Here is a 10,962-nt window from a genome sequence, read left to right as displayed (position 1 = left end):
ACACGTTACATACGTTTAGGTTCAAAAACTGGTCTGGTCTGTTCACTCTTGGATGCTTACTGGGAAAATGTATAAAGTGGACTTTTCAAGAACAGATAGATAGGAAAACATGAGAACACCCACTAATCTGAAAAGAACTGTCAGTCATATTCACAAATGCTATCATCTTAAAATACTTTAAAAATCATATAATAGTTAACCTGTAAATAAAACAAGTATCTTTGTGAACAAAGGAACCAGTGAAGTGTGACTAGGTTTTCATCTCTGCTAATCTACTGAGGGCTCTGGGTGGAAGTAAGAAAAGTACAAGAGGTAATTTCAGAAGCACAGGATACCACAAAGAGAAGAACAAATTTTCCTCTTACCTGGATATGGCACTCTCCCCTTTGTTACCAGCTCTGTCAGTAAAATTCCAAACGACCACACATCTGACTTGATTGTAAACCGACCATACAATGCTGCTTCTGGAGCAGTCCATTTAATTGGAAATTTAGCTCCTGCAAACATTAAAAAGACAGATATCTGACTTCCCCTTCTTCACGCATCATTTGCTTACACTTTGAAATATTTTAAATAAAAGAGTACTGCACTCAAAGTATTTTTTACAGTTTGCTTCATTGGCCAAATTCAAAGTGGTTAACTATTTTAGTATTTCAAATGGGAAATCAAACTTGAACAGTCTACAATTTTTGGAAGCAGGTAAAACCTCTGAGATTCGTAAATACGTTTCAAAATGTGGGGTCATTTTCAGAAAGCAATGAAGATCTGCTCTGGAACTGCAGTTCTCTTCAAACTGTAGTAAGTTTTTAACTGAAAAAAAAAATAATGTAAAATGTTTTTTGCAAAACCTGACAGATTACTTAAAACAATAATAATTCACAAAAACCTGCACTTAGAATGACATCCAAAAATATCTGCAAAAGCACGTGTGATCTTTATTCATGCAGACAGAATATAATGACCTTCTGCTAAATGTAATAGTTCTAAATAACTTTAAGGTAACTGGACTTACTTATTCAGTAAATAAATCACTCTTACCTTGCCTCGCAGTGTACTCATTGTCCTCTATTAACCTTGCGAGACCGAAGTCTGCTATTTTACACACAAGATTGTCTCCTACAAGAATGTTGGCTGCCCGGAGATCCCTGTGGATGTAGTTCATTCTTTCAATGTAAGCCATGCCATCAGCAATCTTAAAAATAAAGTTTTATTAAAGTTACTTCTCATGACTGTGTACATGTATCCCAAGCATCAAGCTATATCCTTTTATTTTAGTTCCATTCTCGCTGTGTAAGTACAGGAAGTAGAGCATAGCAAGAACTTGCTGCCCTAGTAAGCACCTGTCTGGATCTCCACTATCTAGTTTCTAGCTTCGGTGGTTTCTCTTCAATTAATTGTAAAGTTACAACAGAAGATCTAAGAACGAACAGCATACAATAGCCAGAGTGTTCAATATTTATACTTAGTTGATATCTGATACAGCTTTAAGTCTCCTCTCTAAGTACTAAACAGTTTTCTGGTCTTATATGAAGTACCTGAGCAGCCATGTCCACCAGCTGTGGGAGTTTTAAGAACTTCCCTTCTCCTTCCTTCAGGAAGTCTAGTAAGCTGCCTGTAAAAGAGGACACAATTCAGTGAAAAACTACAGAAAAGCACACGTTAACTTGACCTGAAAACATGAACATGAGGTTTTTTTCCTCCCCTAGACATTACAGTTAATGCATTCAGTTTCCAATACCTGAGTTTGAAAAGCCCTCATTTCCCAGAACACCACTCAATGAGTATGTCTCTAGTTGACTGTTCCCTGGTACTCAGTGCAAGTTTTAGCCCAGAAATTTGGTATTCGTTTTAGTAACTCGGATTACTGAACACTAATAAAGCAAACTGCCATTTGATAACTATATGCCTGAGGATTTTGCCTGATATTCCTGGTATCCTAGTTGAATTTTTTCCCCACAATAATTAAACAAGCAACAGAAAAAAAACCCCACTCTCTTAGTTAAATTCCAATTTAGTTAAATTCCAATTCCAGCTCCAATTATATACTAGAGAAATGATTCTGAAACTGTTGCTATTACACTGATGCTTCTTCCTTACAAGAGAAAACAAAAGTACTTTCCATTCTTTACATTGTGCTACCTTCTCCCATTTTCTATAATAGAATGGTGTCCAGAAAATTATATTAGTTACATTAGAAATGAATTCCAAGGACTTATGCTGTTTTAAGACAACAATTTTCACAAGTATGGTAAAATCTCATCTCTGACAACAGAAGCTTTCAATGGCATTTCAAATGTATGGTTTAAAGAAACATGCAACTACTTCACCATTTCTTTCGTTCTGCTTTAGTAACATCCCTAGAAAGCAATTGTTTATCTTGACTGCCTTGCCAAAACCTGATTTCTGAATGATGAAAACTGTTTTTGCACGGCTGCTTAAGATCCAACAAAGAGATTGGCTACTGTTATTTAGGACTAACAACACAGAAGTAACCTTTAAGATTTTCTATTTCTCTCTATGTTTTAAAGCTTACAAAATATTAAAAAAAAAAATCCATTCAAACATGGAAAAAAAAAATAACCCAAGCAAGATATCTGTGGTGGAATAATGAATGCAACTCAAAACCCAACTCTCTTGGGTTTTGGCATTATTTCTGTTTCCTACCAGGATAGCAAGATTTCTCTGAGGTAAAGAGAAATTGGCATTTTTCACAAACTGGAAGAAATCATTTGAGAATCTGCTTCTTCTTAATACTAACATGCTTACAATGTTTACTTCCATACTCAGCCTAAATCTCTAAGTCTCCATATTAGGAGCAGGGGGAAGGAAAAAAGAGCAAGGGAAGAAGGGTGAAGGACTGAAATCAAGGAGATACAAAGGTTAGATTCCGCTATTTCAAAAAGCCAACCTTAAAAAAATATATATTATTATAGAAAAGAAAAACAAAATGAATAAACAAAACAAACAAACAAAACCCACAAAACAACTGATTCTGTGGTCATGAGCACAACCTATCTACAAAGAAAGCATATTAGTTATAATGGTACTCCCAGCTACACCACCCAATTTAAATGTACCAGGCACTACCCACTAAAAATAAAGGGAAAAAATATATCAACCATGTACTTGGAAGATTAGCAAGGGTGACACAGATGTGCAAAAAAATCATGTCTCCACCCATGATCTAAATCAGAACTGCTTCAAGTAGGTCAACCGTTGCTCATTTTAATTTAATCAGAATTATCATTTATACTTCAGCTTCTTTAAACCTAACATTAATTAAACATATCATTTGTTGCTGCGATCTTAAATAATCTTTTAAATGTACTATCTTTGGACCATTCTGTCACACACCTTTTGTCATGAATTCGGTGACTATGTAGATTGGTTCCTCAGAAACAACGGCATACAGTGGAACAAGCTTGTCATGTCGTAATTTCTTCATGATCTGAGCCTCCTGAAGGAAAGCTTCGGGCATCATTGTACCAGGTTTAAGTGTCTTGATGGCTACTTTTGTGGTTCCATTCCAGGTTCCTAGAGAAGCAAATAAAATATTATTCCCCACTACAAAAATCAGGGATTTTCTGCTAAAAGTTTGTTTATTTTTTTTTCCTTCTGTTTTGTTAGGTAACAGAATAATCCTAAATTATTAACTACATTGAGCATTATTTTTAATGTTTTGTGACTGAATATAACTGGCATCTTCTTTCTTCAGTTATTTATGAGATCATATTTAAAGACTCCGAAAATGACTTACTTAAAATACTATTAAAACATTCACAGAGGTAACTGAAACGTATCACATTAAGCTCTTACCCATCCATACTTCACCAAAACATCCTTGGCCCAACTTAACTTCCAGCCTCAAAGACTCCCTAGGAATTTCCCAGGCATCTTTTGCTAGTCCCTGTGTTTGTGGTTTCACCGTGGGACATACAGTTGTTAGCTTATGACACAGTCCATCAGCATGTTCTGGAAAATGGAAAAAATAAGCTTCAGAGATAAAACAATGGTAATGCTACAGCAAAAGTAACATCCTCACGTTGGTAAAAGAACTATTGCATTTACTGTGAATCAAAATCAAAAAGAAAGTTTAGAATAGTTAATTCGTAAAACAGGCTACACGTGACGTTTTTCTTCCTCATTATATGCCCAAACTATTAGATTAGACTTACCTCTGTAGTGCTTCACCAACTTCTGTAGAGATTCAAATTGTGCTCTGGTTGTGATATAGTATCCACCATTGTCAAGTTTTCTGATTTTGTAGTGCTTCACATTATCACCTCTGACCTCATCCCAGTCACGTATGGAAAGGGAGTAAGCACCTAGAAAACAAGTAATATGTGCTGCTTCACCAAAAATTTAATAGCGCAGAATCACAGAACCATAGAACAGGCTGGGTTGGAAGGCACGTCAAAGCCCACCCAGTCCCACCCCGTGCTGTGGGCAGGGCTGCCCCCCAGCAGCTCAGCTGCCCAGGGCCCCATCCAACCTGGCCTTGAGCGCCTCCAGGGATGGGGCACCACAGCTTCTCTGGGCAGCTGTGCCAGCACCTCACCTCCACACAGCACAAGCAATACATCAGTGTTGTTATATATATAATTGTGTGTGCACATGTCTATGTATAATGTAACAGATATAAAAGTGGCTGTCCTGCTCACCTTTGCAGGGGTGAGAGAGGAAGAAGAAGAAGAAGAGACAGACAGTGATACACATACCTTTAGTGGTTTCGCTCTCTCTTACTAAGAAAATACCACGCTGGTTCCCAGGATTTAAAAGTAATCTTTCTGCATCCTTCCTGCCCATTTTACCAAAGTACCACCTAGAAGAAGTCAAAGGAAATATATCTAAATAAAATCTGCCTACGCTTTGATAGTCAGATAAAGAGAAGATCTGGAAATCTCAAGCGCTGACCAGACTACTAATATTACAAAGCAGTTACAGATCAACGAAAGTAATGACATCCATATAATCAGAAGATTAAGATGACCTACTTCTACATGACTAATTTCTATTGTTAGCGAAATACTTAAGAAGCTTCTGTCTGCAAATATTCTGTATGGTTCAACAATAGGCATCAACAATAGGCATCAACAGCATTTATCACTGGAAGGAACACTTTCCTTGTGGTAAAGAAGTTCATAGGTCAAGCTAAATCAGATGACAATGAAATTCTGTTGGTAGTATTCTCGAAACGCTGCAGCAGGCCAAAATGCTTTCTTTAACAAATTTCAGCCATATGTTAAAGAACAGCATTCAATACAGAGGAGGTGTGTGGCAATATCATGGGATTACAGGTTCATTCAGACTGGAAGAATCTCTGGGAAGGTCTCTGGTCCAGCCTCTCACGGCAGGCAGGGCAGCTGTGAGATCAGACCTGGATGTTGGGTGTTGTCCAGTCCCCTTGAAAGCCCTACAGGATAGCTCCTGCACAGTGTCCAGGCCCTGTGACTCTGATAGGCTGTCCATCCTTGGGGCGAAAGGCTTTTTCTTACTTCCAGTTGGAACCTGCCTGTTCTAACTTCAGTTGTGCCTCATCCTTCAGTAGAGGGAGCACTTTTTTCTGACATTCATGTAGAAACACTCCTCTGGTAGTGAACGTACTTTTCTCCATCTTTGTTCTGTCATTTTAATATTGAAAAATACATGCATGTTTTAACACATTTGCTGTTTTTCTTGCCTAGGTTCTTTCAGAAAAGGAATTCCTTCTACACCCCCAAAGAGCTGACCAACAGGCAGCATAGATCATTTTAATGCCCAGACTTTGCAATAACACATTTTCTAAATATATTTTGATTACAGGTCTTGGAAGTCATAGAATGGCATAAAGTGTGAATTTCCAACATTTTAATTTGGGACTGTTGTAGCATCAAGCAGATCTGGCATTATAAGTGTTGGAAGTTGGCAAAAATGTAGGTAAGAAGGGATCATTTTGCTGATGTGCAATCAGAATGGCCTGTGTGATCATTTAGGGATTTTAAACTTATTTTTTACATTTTATTGTGTTTTCAGTTTGACTGCTGAAGTTGACCTGCAAATTTAGGATTGGTCATGAGAGCATACATACACCTGAGACAACCTGGATGTAACATATAGTCTTACTGAAGCAAACCTGAATCCCAGTAATTACTTCACATGAAAATGCCTCTTCCCAACACCATGTAAATTTACAAACTATATTGTAAAGTGTTATTTTATAAAATAAAAGTGGGATTAACTTGTTCTTTTATGTGCTTTTAACATTTATACAATAGGAAAGACCACTTAAAGAAAATCCTAGTAACTTAGGGCTGTATATTGCTTTTTCATTTGTAACTCCAGCTGTAATTACAACAAAATCTATAAAGACAGTCAAAGCTAAGGGCTACCAAATGAGTTCTAAAGCAAATGAGCTACATTTCAGATAGTGAGGCAATATTACATAAAATTAACATTGATTCTTTAAAATAGCGTCAGCTTAAAAAAGCTTCCTTGCTCTTTGCCCCTCACTCTCACCTCCAGCCACGACATAAACCTATGACAAATCCCAACCACTCTACTTCGTCTGTCCTTAGCAGCAATACTCCGTGTAGAAGCACTGCGTTCTTACTTTGCAAAGGGCTAGCATTTCCATTTTAACACCACTGCAGCCAGAATGATGATATATTTTTATTGCATAGTTTAAGACAATAATAACAATAATTTTATGTATATATACATACATAAATGTAAACTTCAATTATAAAAGCAGCTGAAATGCAAGGGCCTGCGTTGTATACAATAAATAACAGCAAGCCTTTGACACAATCATTTTTAAATACCAAAAGGCCAGGTGAAAGCAGCAGCAACATGCCATGTTCTCAGCTTGAAATTCAGGAAACATCCTGGAAATTGGGCAGTTGTCCCAGAAGTGCAGTAGGAAACACAGAAGAGCCCAGATAATGTACCAGGGAATTGCTTATTGGCAGAACTATGCCTGTGCATCACATCATGAGCTGAGGAGCTTTATACTGCTAGTACAATAAACACAATCCCTTGAACGTATCACCTGAAAGTTATACCCCAACTCACTATTCCTAAAATAACTTCAATTCTGTAAGCTATTGGGGGGCCTCTGTAAATAAATGCAGGATTTACTGGTGCCCAAAGTAATGCAATTTTCCCATTTTATAGTTGTTCTTGATGTCCCTAACCATTTTGTCAATAGGAAGCTGTTCTAGATTAATAGATTAGAGATAGCTGTCAATACGAATGTCTTTTTTTTTTTTTTTATAATATGACAATGGGCACTACCAGAGATACAGCTGATTTTGAGTTAGGTTTTAACAAACAAAAACACAGATAAAAGCCTAGAGTTGAGGACGTGCAAACTCTTAAAGACCACACATTTTTGCTCTTTATGAAATACAGAGCATGTCTTCCAGTTCTCATCTTCATTACTGCACTGTTCCCTCCTTTCTCCTTTAGCCACACGTAGCAAGCAAGCATAAAGCATTTGCAGAAGCATCCACCTCACATCTACTAACAATTATACCTTTGACAACACCCACATAGCATTCCTATCCTTTAATTAGTGGTATAATCCTACTTCACCCTTAAATGCTACGTGCAGTAACTGAAGTGAACGTTATTACAGGGCACTAAATGCAGAATGGATAATAAGAACAGATTGACAGGATGCAATGTCTTACTCTTCCGCTTGAATGGAGTCTGCAGGAGCTACATAATTGCTTGGGATGTAGCCTGTTTTTCCCGTAGCAATGGATCTTGCTTCCCACCAGTCGCCTTCCCTGCAATGTAAGATCAATTACCTCTTCCACACATGAACAATACATCAGTCCCAAACTGCTGAAGCATCTTCACATAATATTGCATTTTAATTGAGAAGGCAACTACTATTATTTGCGCTGCAGCTGAATATATTTTTCTTTTCACTGTAAAGAATGTGAGTGCTTTGCCTCTTAGAGGAATTTTTATTTTAAAGGGTTTTTTTTTGTTGTTTAATGTAAGAGGAATATATATATATACAAAATGCAAACTTTCAACAAAACACTTCATGGCAGAGATGTATAACAGAATTTCCAGTTCTCTAGTCTTAATCTGCCTCAGTCCTATCACTTCGCCTGTATGCTGACAGCAAGCAACACACAAAGCAGGAAGTGAGCTAATAAAATTAGAGAACTGGATGAGTGAAAACTACGTATTAGAGTATTTACATCAGCTTTTGGCTGTGCTAAGAAGTCTTCAAGGTGAAAAAAACACTTTCCCCTTTTCCAGGCTTCTATAAATCAGGCCATAAGATCAGAATAGTTCTGCAATTAAACTAGAAAATCAAACATGCATCCCTGATGGATGTGGAAACCCATAACACACAGAGCCTGATAGGCTGTGCTTTTCCCCTTCTGCTCTGCTTCATTGTAGAAGGGAATGAAAGGATGCAGCTTTGGGATTCCCCAGCCACTACATCTTGACATCTGCCCCCAAACATGACCTCAGCCCAAAAGCATCATCTAACCAGTATTACTATTTCAGCCCCCATCTGTGTTGAGTCTCTCATTCAAAAAAGAAATTCCAACCACTCTTTACTGAAATATGACACTTAGATTTCAAGAAGTGCTGAGGATCTATTTATTCCCAACAACACCCTAGAGAAGCTTGTGAACAAGATCACTTACGTGTTGTTTATTATCTGGAACCGTTCACCTTTCTTAAATGAAAGGTCATCTGTAGTTCTAGCTTCATAATCGTATAAGGCCACAAATACAGTAACACCACCTTGAAAAAGAAAATAAAGACAAAAAGATGTAGCATTATGCTGCAGAACTTGATTTAAGAACTGCCCTTTGAAAACAACTCATCAATTTGAATTCAAAAGCAACTGAAGGTTTCAGGTTCCATCTCATTTTGGCAGCTGTGATCAATAATCAGCTCATTCCTTAATTTTAAGGAAAGCCTATAAGCAAATAGTGCTAAAAAGTATATTATTTCCACAGCAAAGAAAGTATTTAGATATACCATTGGAAGTACATTAACAATTAGAGCACTTACAGAGAGACATTTGCAAAACACATCAACATTAAAAAAAAAAAGTTAGCTTCTTCTTAAGAAATTCAATGAAGAAATCACTAAAGCCTACTTTTGCTGAGGAAGATTGGTCGTTGTATTCTTCCATAGAACAATGACTAAGTTCTGTAGGTTGTTCTGAAAGCAATGCCTCTTATTTATTTCCATGGAAATGACACCAGACACAGAGAGCACAATAACACTATTTGATTGAGCAAATTCTCAGCTACAAAACACTATTTTCAACAGTTGCCACCATTAGTGTTCATGCCAGTGAAGAAGAAAATGGCCAGCATGCCATTCTCATAAGAATCTGCATGGCCATCCAGAACATGGCTTGTCTTTCATGTTGTCACTGCTGAAACACCACCCACAGCCTCACTGTGCTCACGTCCACTGGTTGGTCTCCATAAATGCTCAACAAGTATTGATGAATGTCAGTGGGTGCCATTTTTTTTTTCGCATGGAGGAATTCAGTGACACACCTTTGCTTCATACACAGCTCCACGTCAGACGCCATTCTGTCAGACTGCCCCTCTGCTGCCATCTGTCACATGGCAACAACAGGTAATGGAATACTGGTGGGAAGGTTCAACCCCCACTGCCATACCGCCAACATCCGCCTCTGACGTTATTGGCCAACATCATAAAATAAGAGGCATTACTTTCAGAGCAGCTCTTGTATTTCAAAGGATAAGCAGCTGTGCTCCACCAACCCTAAGGAATTTGCTTCCCCTACCCCATGTCTGGCTCAGGGCACTGAGTGTGACCCACAGACAAGACACAAGGTGTGTATGAGCAGGCAGGCTCCTTCACTCACTGTAGAAACACATTTTCTATGCTTGAAAGAGCTGATTACTTAATAAACCTGGGCTAAAAGAAGCAAAAGAAAAACGCTATTTTACAGTGTAACGGGCATTTAGGAAGCTTAATGATAATCCAAGTAATAAAGTAATTAATTTAAGTGTAACATTACATTTCTGTATGTACCAGGACACACAGATAAGACCACCCCCAGGAACATGCTGCGTCTAACCTCAGATGATGAAACTAACGCGAGGGTGATCAGAAAGGAGCAATACAGTACACAGTGAGTATTGTCTATTATTGTACTATGGATGCTTTCACTTAAATACTTTTGTTTGATACAGAGATTCCTGTGCTTACACTGTATCAGTAGGCCATAAATGGGAATGAATCTACGGTTTCTCTAGGAAAATCAGAACAACAACAAAAAAATATATAAGATGGTTGAGTAAGTGAAGGTTTATACTGAAGTATGATTTACAAACTGAAAATTAGAACATCTCCCAGAAGTTAACAGTACCTAATCTAAGACAAAAATCAAGAGTTCTTCCAATTATTGCCCACATTAGTATACTACTGAGGCAGCACAGAATATTTTAAACAAGGAGATATAACTAAAATGAATTTTGAAATCTCTTGTAGATGCTTTCTTTGTGAATCACCAACTCAGTTGTTAAAGCTACCTGGGGTCAAAACACTTCTCCTTGAAGGGGATCCTCTCATTAGAGAAGAATTTTCATTCTTTAATCAAGGACTGGCTTTGGGGAGAACTTACCTTTGTTGTTTAATATGAGAACGAGAGAGCACTAGTGTAAACACAGCTTTAAATAAGTCAAATTTTCTGTTCTCAGTTTCACTACTATTCTGTGAATTCATAACGTCTGATGACAAAAGAATGTATAGTACACGAGCACAGTGGATTTAACTCAGATTTCTTTTCCAGTTCTGCTCCAGAGGATTAAAGATGGCCCAACTCTTTTTCAGCCTCACTACGGGCTATGATGATAACGGTATCATCCTTTTGTAGGACATCACTGACGGATTGGGTAAGTACTATGGACACTTACAACATGTTTGACAAGCCCATCTCTTTTTCTCTCTTGCAAAACAAAG

The 10,962-nt window shown here is 37.7% G+C and overlaps 1 protein-coding gene across 1 annotated transcript in view; it reads right to left on the bottom strand.

Annotated features, from left to right (window-relative positions):
* The window catches only part of YES1 (YES proto-oncogene 1, Src family tyrosine kinase), a 50,624-nt gene that overhangs the window by 2,768 nt on the left and 36,894 nt on the right, over positions 1–10,962 (bottom strand). Inside the window, exons 3-11 of the mRNA NM_205301.2 lie at positions 8,655–8,754; positions 7,671–7,769; positions 4,719–4,822; positions 4,176–4,325; positions 3,817–3,972; positions 3,355–3,534; positions 1,536–1,612; positions 1,039–1,192; positions 366–497 (exon numbers count right to left, since the gene is read on the bottom strand). Of these exons, the coding sequence (NP_990632.1) occupies positions 366–497; positions 1,039–1,192; positions 1,536–1,612; positions 3,355–3,534; positions 3,817–3,972; positions 4,176–4,325; positions 4,719–4,822; positions 7,671–7,769; positions 8,655–8,754 (1,152 nt within the window). The remainder of the gene's footprint in view (positions 1–365; positions 498–1,038; positions 1,193–1,535; positions 1,613–3,354; positions 3,535–3,816; positions 3,973–4,175; positions 4,326–4,718; positions 4,823–7,670; positions 7,770–8,654; positions 8,755–10,962) is intronic.

This window comes from Gallus gallus, chromosome 2 (assembly GCF_016699485.2).
Source record: "Gallus gallus isolate bGalGal1 chromosome 2, bGalGal1.mat.broiler.GRCg7b, whole genome shotgun sequence".
Lineage (NCBI taxonomy): Eukaryota > Metazoa > Chordata > Aves > Galliformes > Phasianidae > Gallus > Gallus gallus.
The sequence above is the reverse complement of the archived record's forward strand: the minus strand, read 5'-3'. Positions and strand labels throughout refer to the sequence as shown.